At 35.5% G+C, this 18702-nt stretch overlaps 1 protein-coding gene across 1 annotated transcript in view; it reads right to left on the bottom strand.

The window, feature by feature from the left end:
• Positions 1–18702, bottom strand: part of AIDA (axin interactor, dorsalization associated) — a 48659-nt gene that overhangs the window by 22520 nt on the left and 7437 nt on the right. The window contains exons 2-6 of the mRNA XM_010852827.1: positions 17744–17813; positions 9577–9630; positions 9127–9181; positions 3425–3488; positions 3075–3181 (exon numbers count right to left, since the gene is read on the bottom strand). Of these exons, the coding sequence (XP_010851129.1) occupies positions 3075–3181; positions 3425–3488; positions 9127–9181; positions 9577–9630; positions 17744–17813 (350 nt within the window). The remainder of the gene's footprint in view (positions 1–3074; positions 3182–3424; positions 3489–9126; positions 9182–9576; positions 9631–17743; positions 17814–18702) is intronic.

Below are 18702 nucleotides of genomic sequence, written 5' to 3' on the forward strand. Positions count from 1 at the left end.
AGCAAATGGATTTAATTTATGGTAAAAGTTTCTTTCAACTCAGCAATCTGAAACCCATAAAAATCTTGATCTGTCTGTATAGCAAATATGTGATTTGACAACCAAATCAGATAGAAATTTATAGTAGTGGAAGCTTCAGCAATTACAATACATGGGTTGAAAACAGAATTACAACTATTTAGTTAAATAAAACAGCAAGAAAATTTCACAATCTCAGCAATTTTGACATTTTCTACATATATAACAAAAGCAAGAAAAATACATCTCTCTTCATAAAGTAAGTATATCAGGAATAATGCCCTTATACTGAAAAATACATTAACAATAATAGCTACCATCGACAGTAATTTTCCCAGTAATCCTATACTGTAGTATTGTTCCCCCACTGAAAGGTGATGAGGATGAAAATAACCACCTCACTAATATTCAGCATATGACAGGGACTGGGCTAAAAGCTTTATATGCAGTACCTTATTTAATCTTCACAGGAACCTTATGAGGTAGGCATGATTATCAATTCATTTTATAAATAAAAGAGAAATTGAAGTTCAAACTGGTTTAAGAATAGGTGCAACCAGGACTTCTCTGGTGGTCTAGTGTTTAAGGCTCCTCTGTCCCAATGCGGGGTGGGGGTAGAGGGGGCAGGTTTGATCCCTGGTCAGGGAACTAGATTCCATACGCCGCAACTAAGAGTTCATACGCCAAAACTAAGAGTTTGCCTGCCACAACTAAAGATCCTGCATGCTGCAACTAAGACCCTACACAGCCAAATAAACAAATAACAAAAATGAAAAAAAAAAAAGAAACAGAACAGGTGCAACTAGTAATGTACTAAGATTAGACTCAAGCCCCGTGTCTGTTGGTTTGAACCTACACTGCTTCTACCCCATAACGCCTCCACCCCAAGGGGCATAATAAACACTGAAATGGTACTATTATTATTGTATTACTTTATTGCACTTGACAGATATTGCATTTTTTACAAACGGAACATTTGTGGTAACCCTGTGTCAAGCAAGTCTACTGGTGCCATTTTTTTAACAGCATTTGTTCACCTCGTGGCTCAGTGTCACATTTTGATAATTCTTGCAATAGTTCAAACTTTTTCATTATTTTTATATTTGTTACAGTGACTGATGACCTGTGATGTCTGATGTTACTATTGTTAATTGCAGATGTAGCAGAATTAACAAGAGAACTAGAATAAGATGTGGACCCTGAAGATGTGACTGGATTGTTCCAATTTCCTAAAACTTTAACAGATGAGGACTGCTTTGTATAGATGAACAAAGAAAGTGCTTTCTCAAGATGGAATCTACTCCTGGTAAGGATGCCATGAAGACTATTAAAATGACAACAAAAAGTTTAGAATGTTATGCAGAGTTAGTGGATAAACAGTGGCAAGACTTGAGAATTGACTCCGATTTTGAAAGAAGTTTTATGATGGGTGAAATGCTATAAACAGCACTGCATGCTACAGAGAAACATGAAAGGAAGAGTCAATCTAGAGGGCAAACTGCATTGCTGTCTTAGTTTAAGAAGTTGTCACAGCTACTCCAACCTTCAGCAACCAGCACCCTGATGTCAGCAGCCATCAACACAAGACCCTCTAACAGCAAGAAGGTTGTGACTAGCTAAAGCCTCAGATGATGGTTAGCATTTTTTAGCAATAAAGTATTTTTTATAGCACAGGGAACTAGTCAATATCTTGTAATAACCTATAATGGAAAATAATCTGAAAAATAATATATGTGCATCACTTTGCTGTGTACCTGAAGCACTGTAAATCAACTATACTTCAATAAAAAATATATACAATGAAATACAAAAAAATTTTTTAGACATAATGCTTATCACACACTTAACAGACTACTGTATATGTAACTTTTACATGCACTGGGAAACCAAAAAATTCGTGTGACTTGCTTTCTTGCAATATTCACTTTATTGTCATCTGGAACTGAACCTGTAGTATTACCAAGGTCTGCCTGTACTTTTGTTACCAAGAAAGTTATCAGGATAACACATAAATTGTATCTAGCTGTATTTTAAAGCTTTTGGAGTCTATTATAAAATACATCACAATATATCAGCATATTACACTAAAGTGAACTAATTGACCAGAAATGAAAACTGTGTGCTGTGTAAGAACAGAACAGAGGAAAACAGTGATGGGAGAAATAAGAAATTTATCCAGTGTGCCTGCTTAGGTTATTGACAGGCAGGGAAGATCAGCTATAAATAAAAAGCCTCACCATTATTTACTTTCTTTAAAACAGATGGGAAGAAAAAGGCATTTGCTCAGTAGCCATTGTCCCTGGGTCCAGTTTTTAACGACCAAATTTGATAGTGAACCGAAAAAGAGTTAACACAGCAGGTCTGAGACGGTCACTCTTAGAAAGGCCTGACTACAAGGGCAGCCCCTGACTAGCATCTGGGAATCTGGATTTTGGGAGGGTTGCTACTACCTCTGATAAGAATGGTCACTGTGTCTACATTCTTCTTACAAACAATATGGTTTATGCTGAATTATCTGCTTTCTTTCTGGGAGTCTGGAATTTTGGTCAGTGCTAGGCAGAAGGTGTCTATGTAACAGCTCTGGGCAGAGAGTCCCTTATGTGCTTCCCACTTCAAGGGACACTTCACAAGTGTCGTTAGAATTTGTCACTAGAGGAATCAAGTACAAGCTGTGTGACTCCACTGGGAGAGGACTCCTGGAAGCTTGCACCTGGTTTCCTCTGGACTTTGCTCACATACATTTTCCCTTGGCTGGTTTTGTGCCTGTAATTCTTTTTCTGGGATAAAGCACAGCTGTTGGTTACAGCAACATGCTGAGTGAGTCCCCCTAGTGAACTCGGAACCTGAGTGTGCTCTTTCGGATCCCAATACAGATAGTAAGATAATTCCAGGCTATACCTATAAAACAGTTACTGCCGATAACATGACCATCAAATTTTGCCTAAAATGGACATGCACCCTGGAAAGGTTTTACTCCCACTAGCAAATACTAAAGTAGGTTCCAAAAACTTTGACTGTGAATTAAGCTATGGATATTTTTAACAATTGATACTTACCGGGAACTCTGGCAGGAAAGGAATCAGGAGATCCTGCTCCAGCACCACCCTCTTCTTCATCTTCTTCAAATTCCAAATTCTCTTCTTCACCAGGTGCTAAAATTCTTCTACATGCAAAAGGACAGAAAAAACAGTGAGCTACAAAACCAAATATACAAGAGAAGCCAAATAGCTACTCATTTCCCAGGTAAAATGTTGATATAAAAAATGCTGACATAAAATGCTAATATGTTGGATTAATGATATCAATGATACTAACATTGATATGATACATCCAGAAATATCTGAAAAATAGGTATAAAATAAGATGATAAAATAAGAAGACAAATACTGGTGCTAATTTATTTTACCTTAAAGGGACAGGCTGAACATCAAATGGGAATTCTTTATTATATGTAAGAATATTCTTTAGGACTAGAATAAAAAGAGAAAGACACATGAATTATGTCATGAATCAGAATAAAAAAATTTATTGTAAGTGACTGATTTTAGCCAATTTTACCATGCCTATTAATATGTATATATACGTGTGTGTGTGTGTGTGTGTGTGTGTTCAATTGCTCAGTCGTGTCTGATTCTTTGTGACCCTATGGACCACAGCCCACCAGGCTCCTCTGTCCATGGGTTTTCCCCAGCAAGAATATTGGAGTGGGTTGCCATTTCCTCTTCCAGAGGATCTTCCAGACCCAGGGATCGAACCCGTGTCTCCTGCACTGCAGGCAGATTCTTTACTGCTGAGCCACTGGGGTGTCTATTAATACTTTAAATATTCCCAATCTTATCATCCAAAGCCACAATGCACTTGTCCATTGAATATCTTAGCAAAATGAAAATATTCACACTTCAGAGTACTGTCAGAACTCCAAGGAAGGTAACTTCCAGAGTCTCAGAGCGCTTAGGGAAAGTGAACTCCAAAATAGTTCTAAGTACAAAATCCAAGGTGAGACATGGGGCACCTGAGAAAGACAATATCTCCTTCCTAGAGTACTTTAATTAAAAGACTGGTGTCAAAGATGACCAATGAGAGGGATATGAGCCTATCTTATTCTATGTCTTGATTAGTCCCCTCAACTCCACAAAACTGGTAAAGTTTATAGTAGTGAGGTTATAATTCTCATATACCTTTACCATAGTTTATTATACATATGTAATGTATACATACATATATGTACATATATGCTTACATACAGGCTCATGCATGCTCAGTCACGTCTGACTTTTTGTGACCCCATGGATACTGTAGCCTGCCAGGCTCCTCTGTTCATGGGATTCTCCAGGCAAGAAAACTGGAGTGGGTTGCCATTTCCTTCTCCATATACATGCACACACAAACACAAAGAGGGATTTATCCTCAAGAGAAGTCTTTAAACAATCTCTTGTATTACAACCTCCTGTATTATGTTTGTGGTCAGTGATTATATCCAGGCAAGGAAACTTAAAAAGAGAGATGCTCTACAATTCTACCTACATTTGGAGAGGTGCTTCATATCTGGTCTTACGGATTGCCAGTATCTACCTGCAGTTATATGAAGTAATGGCATTAATTGTACAATCCAAAATGTTTCTGTGAGTTTATACTCAACTTATTCATTCTAATTTTGGAGTCTTACAGTTTAGAGCTGATATAGGTATGGATGTTGTCATCCTCAAAAAGAAAATCCCTGAGTACAGGTTGCAATTACATGCCTTACTCCCACAGGAGTCAAATGTGTTTATCATACTTCTTCTAATATATGCACTCCTACTAAGCCCTTCAGGGAGAGAAGTCTGAGACTTGTGTCTATATTTTCACTCATTCTTATTCTCTCTCTCCTTCCAACTCCTACCCTCCTTCCTCTTTCTTTCTTCTTCTCAACAAATGTGTACTGAGTGCTAAGATATGGCAGTGATAGAGACAGAGTGTTCTCACCTTCAAACGGATGTTAGACCCTAGCCAGGAAAAGCAGACAATAACAAGCCACAAAATGAACACGATGATGTTAAGACTGTGGCCGAAGGACCTAGAGGATGCTTGTGTAAGTGGAGTAGAAGGATGACTTCAGCTGAAGTGAACAGAGTAGGCTGCTCAAACCTGAATTATTAGAAGACATTTGAGCCATGACCTGAATGAGAAGAAATGTCCACAAGCAGCTCTGGGCAAGGGGTCTCCAAGTATTAAGAGAACAGGGCAGAGCAACAGCAAAGGCTCTGCAGCAGGAGTTTGTTCAAGGAATGGAGAGGACCACAAAGCTGAAGTCTGATAAGCAAAGGGCAAGTGGCAAGCGACCTGAATCAGATCTTAGCCCTCCCATGATGTTAATGACTTGAGCATTCATGTAACTACTCTGAATCTCAGCTTCCCCAGTTCCAAAATCATATTCTACCTTTCTTCACAGATTGTTGAGAGAATTAAATAACATAACACGACACTGCATAGGAACACTTACAGTATAAGTCTATATGGTAATTTATTCTGTCCATAGTTCTCCCTATCTGACTGACTAGAATCCTATTATTTTAGATCTAAGAAGGACTATTTTTCAAATTTTAAGAATGTCACCTCTAAACTTGGTGCATGACTGTTTATTGTGAGTAAACTATTCATTCAATTCAAATATCAGATAATCACTAAGTATTGTTCTAGATGCTGAGAATAGGAAATGGGTGACAAGATTATGCATATTTATATCAGCAATGACCACATTTTAATAGTGAAAAGGAAAAAGTCAACCCTTAAAATGTAAACAAAACATCAATGAAACAGCTGAAAATCATATTACTTACTAAGAATATCCTGAATTTGTATTATAATAGAAGAATTAAACATCATTTTCTTTTCTTAGGTATCAAAGTTTTGAAAAGGAAATGTCTGTTTTGGCATAAATAGCCTCTTCTTTATTTTGTATTTACAAGTATACAGTACATCAGATATTTAACTTGTATGAATAATTTTGAAAGAAAAATAACAGCACCTTTCTTGCTTTCTGTAATTGCAGGATGGCTTTCCATTTTCACCAACTGGGGAATAACAGGGATTCTAATGTTTTAAAATAAGATTCTACATAAACTTATCATAGGATTTTTCTTCTAATATGAATCTTGATATTTTTGGAGGTTGTAGAGAAGAGGAGAAGCTAGTTTATAATTTCATGGAAGGGGTGATCCTGAGTGTGGAGTCCACCACGACTGGGGACTAACTGGTTCATTCAGTAGGAATAATGCACACAGGCCCCCTGAATGCTGACTTGATGGCATACCCTCTACTGGTGAGCACTCAGCACTCCCAGCCTATGCTCATGGAGCATGGCCTGCCATCCTCTTGAATCTGACACTAAAAATCACACACACACGCCCCACATGTATTTCTTTTTTTTTCCTTGTAGCTAGTTTTCATTTTTGTGGTAGGAAAAATGAGCAAGTGCTTCCCATCTGAAAGTTTATTTTAAATTACGGGAAACAATTCCCTGTAGACATTTAACTCTATTCAATTTAAAAATCTGTCGAGTTCATACTATAGGCAAAGCATTGAATGAGGCTCTGTGGGGAAAATACAAAGGTTATTCACAATATTCTTGAGAAAATAAATAAATATTAGTGAGAATAGTACAGGGCAGACTATGACAGTGGCTATAAAAAGTGCTCCTATAAAGAACATGAGACAGAGTCTAATAACTGCTAAGGAGAGAAGAAAAAGCTTTCAGGGCAAGGTGGGATTTCTTTGGGGCCTTGAAAGTTTAATTAATGGAAGGGAATTTTACAGTTTATGGGTTGGTCATAGGGAGGTATATTTGAGTAAGAAGTAGTGTATTACTAAGCATTAACATAAGAAAATTAAATTAACTATTACGTTCAGGATCTTAGTTTTAGTATGAATTTCAGATTTACAAAGAGATTTTAAAAATCTTGAAGGAAAAATACATTAGCAAAATAAACCAACTAAGACCAACAAGTTGAAAGATACAGTCATTTGTTAATTTTCCCTTCCTTACATTATTAGAAGAGGCAGAGGCCAGGTTGACTAAGAACACTTAATTTGAAATATAGTCAAATACCAATTTATTGAAAATGTTTAATTCTTGTAAAATAAATTTTATAAATTCAAGCTTAATTACAGGGCATAGCCTACTGAGATACAACATACACATTTAAGTTTAAGAGGCAAGAAGCAAATTAAAATCATCTAAAATAAGTACCAGGAAGGGAGAAGTCCAAATGAGGAACTTTATATAAAATCAAAATGTAATAAAAAAACGAATCCAAATTACTCTCTTTCCTCTCTATACCCACCCCAAATCTTACAAACAAACAAATCAGAAAACAATGTAGATTTCAGTTCAATCTTCCACAAATACATGGGTCAATAATCTCTCAGGAGTTTGACCTGAAGAATCATGATCTCAAGGACTGATGTCAATACTGCATGATTACAAGTATTAATAACAGTGTAATGGTAGGAATGTAGGCTTTGAGATCACTTCAAACCCAACCCAGTTCAAGCATTTACAAGCTGTAAAATCATGGGCAAGTGTCAGCAAAATGTGGTCGAGTCTATTTATCTGAGTGTTTGGCATATTCCTGCTACTCTAAAAAATAGTGATCATTATTACCAACAAGAGAGTCTATGAGGTAACAGGGGGAAAAACTGAGTGTGTCCATGGAAAGAGATAATAAACATCTGATTATAAGTGTTTACAGTCTTTATAGTGAACCTACATATTCTTAAGTTTTATTTGGAAACAAACTGAAAAGAGATGGAAAATAGTTACTAAATGAGGATCCCAAATCCTCATTATTCTTATCATTTAAAATTGAACATTTCTAATTTTCTTCAGAAACATAACTCAGATATCCTTAATGCAGCTGAAATCTTTTTTTAAAAGAACCCACCTTCCAATGCAGGAGACACAAGAGATGTGGGTTCGATCCCTGTGTTGGGAAGATTCACTGGAAGAGGAAATGGCAACCCACTCCAGTATTCTTGCCTAGAAAATTCCATGGACAAAGGAGCCTGACGGGCTACAGCCCATGGGATCACAAGAATCGGACATGACTGAGGGAGCACAAACGTGTTTTTCTTAAAATAATCTTATATACAGGCACTTACAAGAGGCCAATTATTGTAAGATTACATTTATATGAAACGTTCAGAATAGGCAAATTTATAGAGACAAAAAGTAGATTAGTGGTTGCCTAGGGCTGGGAATCAGGGGAAGCTAGAGGGAAATGAGTGAATGCTAATGGATACAGGGTTTCTTTATGGGGTGATTAAAAAATGTCCTAAAACTGACTGTGGTGATATTCAATACTTGTGCCCTTGCCTATATTTCAAACATTTCCTCTAAGAGAACATTCATTTGAACCAGCAAAAAAGCTTCATCTAGCACATCCTAACCACCAAAATATTTGAAGGAATTGTTTACTTAAAAAAAAAAATTTAGGAAGGAAAATGAGGACAATAAGGAAAGATTTTATAAAGCAGTTCAAACAGCTGGACTGCAGTTTTCAGTGACATTCAGTATAAACAGGCATCAATGACTATAACTTTATACTTTCCAGTAGAATCTACTGTAAATGTTTACTGAAGTAATTTAATTGTAGTCTTATTAAACTGAATAAAACAAAGGCTAAAACAGATAAGTGAGGTACAACATAGAGTCAAATAATTTTTCATATTCTATAATGAAGGTGAGAGGGCTTCCCAGGTAGCAGTGGTAATGAATCCGCCTGCCAATGTAGGAAATGCAGGTTTGATCCCTCAGTTGGGAAGATACCTTGGAATAGGAAATGGCAACCCACTTCAGTATTCTTGTGTGGAAATCTCCATGCACAGGGGAGTCTGGTACGTTACAGTCCATGGAGTTGCAAAGAGTCGCACACGACTGAGCACATAAGGTGAACCAAACAATAATTACTAAAAATATTATAGGAATTATAAAAGCATGAAAAATTATATAGGATTAGATAATAACAGAAAAGACTCAAATTAGCATCTCTGCTAAATAATCTTAATATCCATAATAGTGTAAACATTTTTCTAAAGCAGTATCAATAAAAAATATGAAATAAAGCTTACTTGGTTCTAGCTTCTTCAGATCTTCCAGTTTAAATTCTTCCTGGGACTGTGTGGACTGAATTTAAAATATGCAAATTACATATTTTTAATACAAAGACTTCATTGCACCCTATGTTTTTTATTATGGCTGACAAAATATTCAAAAAGTAGCCAAAGTAAAAGAATCCATTTCTTGCTTTCAAGGTCAAAAAAAATTTTTTTTAATTCCAAATTAGTTTTTGTTTTTTTGGAACATTCTGACTAAAAAAGTTGAAACCATATCTTTTATTTTTACAGTTTATATAACTTGAACTAATAGATCTTTTAATAGGAGTTTAATCCATGAATTCTTATTGTTAAATCCTTTTGAGACTATACTGCTTTTGACATGAATGCCTAACATTTTATCAATAGTTTATACTAATTCCTTTTCCTTATATTAAGAAGTTGAGAGGGGGGGAATCTATTTACCTGTAAAGCTGCACTTCGTAATTCCAAGCATGTTGCAATTTTGCCTATGGTTTTCTGCAGGAAAAAGAAAAAGTTATAAATACCAAATACATTATAACTGTTAGTTGCCAAAAATCGAGTTAATATTTTATTGATAAGTGATCTATGATTTTAAAAGTTAGGTTAAATTTTATTTCTTTTTAGCATCTTGGAGACACTGGAGATGAGAAATAGGAGGCAAAAGGCTGGGACCATGCAGAGAAGATGAGCATATATTCACTCCTGGTCTAATGTGCCACAACCAATTTTAAATCATTTGCTTTGATGATAGCCTTCTATATGAGTTAAAGGGCAATGAAAAGGACTTCAAACATCTTCTCTCCAAGCTTTGCCTTCTCTTCTTCTCCATAAGGTCTGATATTCACTAAAAGACTTAAAATCAAAAATATCTGAAAGTTAGCACAGTGGTATAATTTAATTTTGACTCAAGTCCAATCTTAACTTGTTCAGTTAAATGTATCAGCAATGCCAAGTAAAATCAATACTTGTGATAAATGGTGGCAAACTTTATAGTCAGATCTGAGTTATCAAATAGATATAAATGACAGGACATAGTCCTTCCTTTAATAAGCCCATGTTTCTATTAAACATGTAAGACACATATAAAATCACTGTTAACATAAAACAGAGGAACTTGGTTTACAGGTGTCAGCAAAGTAAATGTTAATATGCCCTGAAGAAATAGGATAGGAATCAAAATTAGGAATCAAGCCCCAGTGACTGGGAGGATTTCTAAAACTAAAGAACTTGGGAAAAAGTCATAGTTCAGTTGTCTAAAGTCCTAAACTGAAAATAGGGAGATAGGTTTGAAATGTGAAATGTGTGTGCATTGCAGGGGGAGGGGTTATTATGAAGGGGACCTTCTATGACTAGCTGAGGAATGAATCTGTTATTACTTTAGCAATAAATTACACAGATAGTTTTTGGACAGAAGAATGACTGTCAGATTTGCCCTTTAAGAAAACTGTTGTGATAACAGTGTCCCTAGGGTAAAGGAGAGAAGGGCAAAGACTAAAGGTTAGATCAAGTTATTTCAACTGTCCAGGTAATCAGTAGTCAGAAAAAGAACATGGATGACTAGGGTTGAATTGAAAAGGAGGAGACCCAAAAAACAAATACGCACAAGAGCAGGCAGCTAAATTATGACAAGAAAGACTGAAATCTTTCCAAAAAAACATACTTCTTAACTTTCTGTTAGAAATAAACCCTGACCATAAAAGTGAAGTATATATGTACAATATTTGCAATGCCTTCACAATACAATATTCTGGGGAAAAGTGATGTTTTTCTACACATACTGATGACCTGCAAAAGTTCAGTCAATTAGATTTGATGGTTTCCTCTTATGCCAATTTTCTTTAGGAGATAAATGAGGAGCAAAGAGGAGTAACAAGTATTGTCCTGGTATCTGGCACTCAGGCTAGTGAGTCCTAGGTGATTATCATACAGGCATTATATAGCTGGGATAGCAATTCACAAAATAAAACACTAATTCTACAAATAACAAATGCTAGAAAGGGTACGGAGAAAAGGGAACCCTCTTACACTGCAAGTGGGAATGTAAATTGGTGCAGCCACTGTGGAAAACAGTACAGAAAACAATCCAGCAATCCCACCCCTGAGCACATATCTAGAGAAAACTATAATTTGAAAAGACACATGCACCTCAGTGTTCATAGCAGCACTATTTATAATAGCCCAGACATAAAGTAAGGTAAATAAATGTCCACTGACAGATGAATGGATAAAAAAGAATACACACACACACAGAGGAATACTGCTCAGCCATAAAAAAGAATGAAATGCCATTTGCAGCAACATGGATAGACCTAGAGATTATCACACCAAGTGAAGTACGTCAGAAGAGAAAAGCGAATACTACATGATCTCACTTGCTTTTGGAATCTAAAATATGACAGAAATGAACTTATTTATAAAACAGAAGCAGACTCACAGACAAAGAAAACAAACTTATGGTTACCAAAGGGGAAAGGGGAAGGGATAAATTAGGAGCGTGGATTAGCAGACACAAAGTACTATATATAACACAGATAAACAACAAAGCCCTACTGTATAGCACAAGGAACTGTATTCACTATCATACGATAAACCATAATGGAAACGAATACGAAAAAGAATATGTATATATATGTATAACTGAATCACTTAGCTGTGCACCAGAAGTTAACACAACACTGTAAATCAAGTATCCATCAATAAAAATTTTTCAAAAATAAACAAACTACTACTGAGCAAAAGATATGACTCTTAGTCAAGGAACTGGTAACAACATTTAACTATTTCCACAATCTTTAAAATTTCCTTTAATCTTAATGTGAGTTTAGAGAATGTCAAATTTTATTCTGAAATTTTATATTTAAATATTATATTTAACATAATTGCTGTAAAAGGATTCAAGATACAGATTTATTTACCCTCTGAAACAGCTTTTGTAGGGGAGCCAGCAACAATCTTTTCTATATAAAATCTAATATCCCTAAATCAGTGGTGTTCATATAAACCACTCAAATCTGACAAAACTAGTAAATTACTTTAATATAGTTAGTAATGGCTAAAACCTATTGAGCACTTGCTAAGTGACAGATTCTCCTAGGTGATTTGCCCACATTAATTCATTGAATCCTGACTATAACCCTATGCACTAGATACAACCATTTCACATCTATAAGATGTGAAAACCAAAGAGAGGTTAAGCAACTTGTCTTGGACATCAATGTCTTCAATACAGTAGCAATATATACAACAAAGCAATACACTTATTTTAATACCATTTGGTCACACTTATGTTCTTTTTAAAAAATGGTTTTGAAAAAGGGCTGTCTGTATTAAGGGACATGTATCAATGAGTAAGTCTTTAAAAACATTAGTTAACTCCTTGTCCTTCTTTACTATACAACCCATTTGATTTGATGTTTTTAACATTTCAGGTAAAACATATTCTAATTTAACAACTATAAGTCCACTAATAACCTATTTTAAATGTAAACATTTCTTCAAGTTAAGAAGAAGCAACAGTTTTTTTACAGTCTATTGAAACTATGGCAAAATACCAATAGGCATTATTCATAACTATTTTAAGGGACCACACCCAACATCAGTATTAAAAAAGAGTGAAACACTATCATTTTCAGCCACAGCAATGACTTTTAAAATGTAGCATTTATTGACGTCAAAATCAAGTGCTTGCTACTGTCAGTATTCCACCTTTCTTAGAAAGAAACGGTTCAGAAAAATTATTAAGCACAAAATATAAATCCTGATTAATACACATTAAGACTAAGCATTCAAGGTAAGTGAACTTAATTTTAGAAAGATTTAAATAATTAGCATTTCATTCAAATTAATTGCATATGTCTAACAAGGTATATAGGTGGAAAATGTTATCATTTTCAGAATACTGGCTGTCTTACTTTGTCATTAGCTAGGGGAATGGTTAACTCCAAAAGAGCTATTAAAGGAAAAAAGCAGTTAACAATTAAAGAACTATAGTAATTTTGCCAAAACATATTAAGGGAAAAAATAGTTTACAAAAATACAAAGAGTTAAGAAGTACAGTCTCAATCCAGACAATTTTTTAGATTTAGACAGCCCATCGTCTATCCTCTAGCTGGGGGGAGGCAGAGAAGAAAGGAAGCGAGGGAGGAGGCAGTGGAAAGGGAGATCTATAAAATATAAAACAAGCATATAGTGCTGGAATTCTCATCACCACTACATCTGATTCAAAACAGGGAAAAACTTTCTAAGCATCATGAGACAGGATGTTCTATTCTGTCCAGAAACTTACATGAGAAAATCTACTACACCAAAGTAGGGAATTTAATGGAATGAAAGCTTTTGGCAGCTATTTTTTGGCAACTAAACCCAGTTGTTATAATGACAAAACTATTAAGAAATGAAATGAAAGCTAAGTCAACTGATCATGAGGGAGGATCAAATAAGAATTATAAACTTTATTTTCCACCAGAAATCTTTGAGATTATGAATAGAAAATCCATACGAAGATTTTCTACCACCAACTAATAAAGTTAAGACAGATCAGTAGTGTGGCTTTAGATATCTTCACATTTAAAATAAATACTGAGAAGTATATAAGTTACTCTCTAAAAAAATGATTCCTCTCATCTTAATAATACAAATAAATATCAATAATCTAAGATCTAACAAAGCATTTAATCATCAAATAGTTTTGAAATCTTATTGGGAGCAACAGTAAAAAGTTTCATAACGAAAGTACTTTAGAAATATGGTGGTTTTTAAAAAAATCTTCTTTTAAAGTTCCACAAATTGTTGAATGGTTGGCATAATTCTAAAAACCTGTCTCTGCTACAAATATATTTAAAATAGTAAAAGCACAAAGAATATAATTCAAAATAGAAAACACATAGAATAGTTTTGCATAGACTAATGTAAGGAACATTCTCCGTTTTTCTCTTTTAAGGAAACACAATTGAGTTTCTTCTCCTTTGGCTTACATGCCAGGTCTGGCATTCAAGTAATTTTGCAGACCTAACAGTCGGTTTCAAAATTTCCCATAACATGTTCTTTAGACCCAATGAAATGTTATAAAGAGAAGAGGAGGGAGGCTTTCAAAAGCAAACAAATTTAAGAAATACTCCATTACCCAAACTCTTTAAAAATCCAACATACACATTAGCATGTTAAAAGCCCTGAAAAGTCACAAACTCTGTTGATATAACATGTATTAATTTTTCTGAGTCAATGTTCTCCAGATAATGTCTGGAAAATCTTTGTTTTCTAATCATTTATTAACTTGGAGTCTCTGACTTTTTCCTTCAGTTCAGTTCAGTCAGTCGCTCAGTCATGTCCAACTCTGAGACCCTATGGACTGCAGCACGCCAGGCTTCCCTGTTCATCACCAACTCCTGGAGCTTGCTCAAACTGAAGTCCATCAAGTTGGTGATGCCATCCAACCATCTCATCCTCTGTCGTCCTCTTCTCCTTCAATCTTCAATCTTTCCCAGCATCAGGGTCTATTCCAATGAGTCATTTCTTCACATCAGGTGGCCAAAGTATTGGAAGCTTCAGCATCAGTCCTTCCAATAAATATTCAGGATTGATTTCCTTTAGGATAGACTGGTTGGATCTCCTAGCAGTCCAAGGGACTCTCAGCAGTCTTCTCCAACACCACAGTTCTAAAGCATCAATTCTTCTGCACTCAGCTTTCTTTATAGTACAACTCTCACATCAATACATGACTATTGGAAAAACCACACCTTTGACCAAACAGACATTTGTCAGCAAAGTAATGTCTCTGCTTTTTAATATGCTGTCTAGGTTGGTCATAGCTTTTCTTCCAAGGAGCAAGTGTCTTCATTTCATGGCTGTAGTCACCATTTGCAGTGATTTGGGAGCCCAAGAAAAGAAAGTCTGTCACTGTTTCCATTGTTTCCCCATCTATTTCCCATGAAGTGATGGGACAGGATGCCATGATCTTCGTTTTCTGAATGTTGAGTTTTAAGCCAACTTTTTCACTCTCCTCTTTCACTGTCATCAAGAGGCTCTTCAGTTCCTCTTTGCTTTCTGTCATAAGGGTGGTTGGTGTCATCCGCTTATCTGAGGTTATTGATATTTCTCCTGGCAATCTTGATTCTAGCTTGTGCTTCATCTAGTCCAGAATTTCACATGATGTACTCTGCATATAAGTTAAATAAGCAGAGTGAAAATATACAGACTTGATGTACTCTTTTCCCAATTTGGAACCAGTCTGTTGTTCCATGTACAGTTCTAATGGTTGCTTCTTGACCTGCATACAAATTTCTCAGGAGGCAGGTCAGCTGCTCTGGTATTCCCATCTCTTTCAGAATGTTCCACAGTTTGTTGTGATCCACACAGTCACAACAAACTGTGGAACTTTTTCCTTAAGTGACATTAAATAAAGGCTCTATTTCAAAGTGACTTTTTTTGCCTACTGTGAATGTTTTATCTGTATTTTTAAGGAAAGTTAAAATTTTAAATGTAATGACTTGCCTTATATTCATAATGTAGTACAGAGTAATGGGGGGTGGGGGCGGGTCCTTCTCCCAAGCCCAAGGAATAGGCAGGCAGGCACAAGCTCTCTCTGGAGACACAAATGGCAGCCACATATGCCTCCTAGGCAGGTTTTTAAATATTAAATACCTCAGAAATCAGGTCTCTAGGAAAGGAGGAGGAGCAGACTACCTCAAAGGCAGAGGTCATGTGAAGATTTAGAGATGGTTTTCAAGATGATTTAGGGTTATCTTATCCTTCACTTCATACACAAGGAATTTAAGGCCCAGAGACAGAGCCAGGGTTCAAGACCAAATCTTCTCACTTCAGATCTCAGGCTCATTCCTCTAGGTCATGCTGCCTCCTGGACCTTATGGAGGGGTGGATCTGTGTAAGCTGAAAAGAGAGCAGCTGGGCACCTACTATAAACAGCAATAAGCTAAACAAACAGCATTATCAAACACCCAGCTTCAGCCTTAGGAAGTTAAAGAAAATTAAGAAAAACCTGATTTTGTCTCATTAGACTAATCATCATCATATGCCAAAGCTCATTTCTTGATAACATTTTAAAAAACGAGTATGTTTTAGGTCAAATCACTTTATATTTGAGTTCATATTAGATCCTATACCTAAGCAGTAGATGTTAGAGATGAGGCATATAAGTAACTTGAGGGAAACAGGTGATTAAAACATGGCTGTCGAACTTTTTAATTTCCAAAGCTTTCATTTTGATTCCATATTCATAACATGCTTTGTTAGCTGTTAAAGTTACATATTCAAATAGCTGAGATTGTTTCAAAATGTAGATGTTTTAACCCTTAAATTCTGTGATGTCAGCTGATCACATCCTAGTCATTCCTAGACAGATATCACAAATCTTGGATGTGATAAAGCATATAGTCCTTTTCCCTTTCCTTTTGCAAACCAAATATTTCCTCTGAGCTAATTATTTTCCTGGGCTAAAATCCTAAACTTCCTAAATCTATCATCAGTCAGTTCAGTTGCTCAGTCGTGTCCGACTCTTTGCAACCCCATGGACTGCAGCACACCAGGCCTCCCTGTCTATCACCAACTCCCGGAGTTTACTCAAACTCATGTCCATTGAGTTGGTAATGCCATCTATCTATCAGCAATACTAGCAGTTATTAAGGAAAAAAGAAAACTACACTTTTAAATTTTAAAAGTGCTATTTCTTTTTAAAATACAAAATAAACATACATTAGATAACACAAACTCTAAATAGTTTTAAATGCAAACATACTACCTGTGTAAGAAATATGACTGACCCTAATCTTTGGGATATTTTTCTTTTCAAACTCTTATAAAGAAGAATCAAATAAGTACAAGCCTAAGAAGTGTTCAAAGAGTCATTCCCACTCCTTGTACAAAAAAAAGATAAAAGCAAATTAAGTTGCCATAGTTTTCACAATGTCTTTTCTTAATAAGAGGAAAACTGACATTAATTTTTTTCATTATCTATGAGATTAAAATCTGACTTAACATTGGACCTCTTGAGCTAGGAGAAAATATGGATTGTTTCCTCCCATTTCTTCTCATTCTGTTAAAGTAAAGCTTCTTAAAATATCCCATTTTTCATAGTCTTTAGCGGTACAGGGAATCACCTTGACCCATTAAAATTTTAATTCAAGGAGAAAGGATACTCAAAACATTTTGAAACTTTATGGATTTATTTTGCTGAAGGGCTCATGCCAAATTTTTGACTTGAACTAATTTTTTTTCAGTGGTGGCTTGTTTGATTTTTGTCTGTTTTGAGAGGAGGTGGAAAAAGAGTTAAGGGAGTTCAGAGTTAAGAGGTGAAATGCAATTACTCACAATCTCACTCCAGTCTCTGGTTCCCCCTCCTCCCAACCAAAGAATGGATGGTCTCCACTAAAGTTAAAGTCTAAATGGCTGAGAAAAGAAATTCATTAAGTGAGAAATTCACTGCATGGTAAATCATGTGGTATCTCTGATTACTTAATGATCAGCAAAGCATGATCACTATCATTCTTTGTACGTAAGTATAATGGCTTTCGTTGTTTGTTTTTGCTTAATGGACTCAAAAGACAGACCCTTTTTCACTTGGAATCTGATGTATCTAGAGATTATTTTATGGTACCTTTTGTTCTTCTGTGAATTCAGAATTATTGTGTTGAGCTTGGGCCTCTTTTTGTAGGTGTCTTGCTAATCTGTAAGAAGAAACAAACATTCTTTAGAAGTGAAGGACAGCAAAGTATTTCAAGTACAAGGTAAAACAATTTAAATCTTAAAAAACAGTGAAGCACAATAACACTTTTCCTCTGTTTTCAAAGTATAAATCTACACTATCATTAGAATCTAACTTTGTGCAACAATTAAAGTAAGATACAATACTTTTCAAACCATTTCACTGGGATAAATTTCAGCTCGAAACCATAAAAACAGAATCATAGAGCTGGAAAGAATTTCAAATGACATCTAATTCAACTTTCTTCAGTACATATGATTTTCTTCTACAAAAAACCAATAGCAGTTGTCCAGATTCAGCTTAAGCATTTCCAGTGAACACCAATAATAGTACTGACCGGAGATATTTTATCAGTCTATCATTTATTTGCTGATAAGACTAGTTCAAATTACAGCTGTAACAAAGTGATGATACTCTATCAAACTATACTTTTGAACATATCTTTCAAGGCAAATAAAGAAAATTCCCTACTGATCAGACATGGAAATCATTATTTGCCCAGTTATCATCATACTTATAAACAGCAGCTAGTCTTGGATGAACTTTCAAGGACAGATCTGTGTTACAAGTCTAAGCTCAACAATAAAGATCCAGAGCTGTTTCTGAGACACAAAAAACCAAAGGAGTGATGCTTACAGCTAAACAATAAAAAGACAAATAACTAAATTTAAAAATGAGTAAAGGATTTGACTGACAGACATTTTCTCCAAAGAAGATATAAAAGTGGCCAATAAGCACATGAATATCATTAGTCATTGCTGTTCCTACTGCTAAGTCGCTTCAGTCGTGTCTGACTCTGTGCGACCCCATAGACAGCAGCCCACCAGGCTCCCCTGTCCCTGGGATTCTCC

The sequence above is a fragment of the Bison bison genome, unplaced genomic scaffold (genome assembly GCF_000754665.1).
Source record: "Bison bison bison isolate TAMUID 2011002044 unplaced genomic scaffold, Bison_UMD1.0 scf7180017864317, whole genome shotgun sequence".
Lineage (NCBI taxonomy): Eukaryota > Metazoa > Chordata > Mammalia > Artiodactyla > Bovidae > Bison > Bison bison.